Source organism: Acanthisitta chloris, unplaced genomic scaffold, assembly GCF_000695815.1.
Source record: "Acanthisitta chloris isolate BGI_N310 unplaced genomic scaffold, ASM69581v1 scaffold8037, whole genome shotgun sequence".
Lineage (NCBI taxonomy): Eukaryota > Metazoa > Chordata > Aves > Passeriformes > Acanthisittidae > Acanthisitta > Acanthisitta chloris.
Genome location: NW_008683109.1, coordinates 7008 through 7520, shown reverse-complemented (window position 1 = coordinate 7520; position 513 = coordinate 7008). Strand labels below are relative to the sequence as shown.

Sequence of the window (513 nt, the reverse complement as noted above, 5' to 3'; positions counted from 1 at the left end):
AGTTGCTGAACTGGAAAAAGTAGCCAGCAAATAACTTCTGACCTTCAGTGACTCAACATAGGTCAGGTGTCCCACAGAACAAAAGCTCCTAAATTTTGAAGAGTCTTTGCATACAAGTGGGTAAACTACTATAAGTTCTAACACCTATTTTGATTTCTGGGTGTTGTAAAAGTGAATAGAAGGTAATGATTCTATAAAAGACAAATTATGAGTAATTTCACCAAAGAACTCCAATTACCATGATTTGAACTGTAGTGTAGAGTTCAAACCTGACATCCTAAGCCAGTCCTAAGAGAATGAAACAGCAGCTCTTTTCTGGGTCTGCAGATGAAAATGTTGTGAACAGCACAGAGGCAGCAGCTGAGACAACAACATGTGTCCAGGGACAGGGTGAGGGTTACCGTGGCACGGTCAGCACCATATGGAGTGGAATCCAGTGCCAGAGATGGGACTCCCAGTTTCCTCACCAGCACAACATCACTCCTGAGAACTTCAAGTGCAAGTGAGTAGAGA

The 513-nt window shown here is 42.7% G+C and overlaps 1 protein-coding gene across 1 annotated transcript in view; it reads left to right on the top strand.

The window, feature by feature from the left end:
• Positions 1 to 296: 296 nt before the first annotated feature.
• Positions 297 to 513, top strand: part of LOC103806111 (hepatocyte growth factor-like) — a gene marked incomplete at its 3' end in the record, with an annotated part of 5923 nt that continues 5706 nt past the window's right edge. Inside the window, exon 1 of the mRNA XM_009078786.1 lies at positions 297 to 502. Coding sequence (XP_009077034.1) covers positions 297 to 502 — 206 coding nt within the window. The remainder of the gene's footprint in view (positions 503 to 513) is intronic.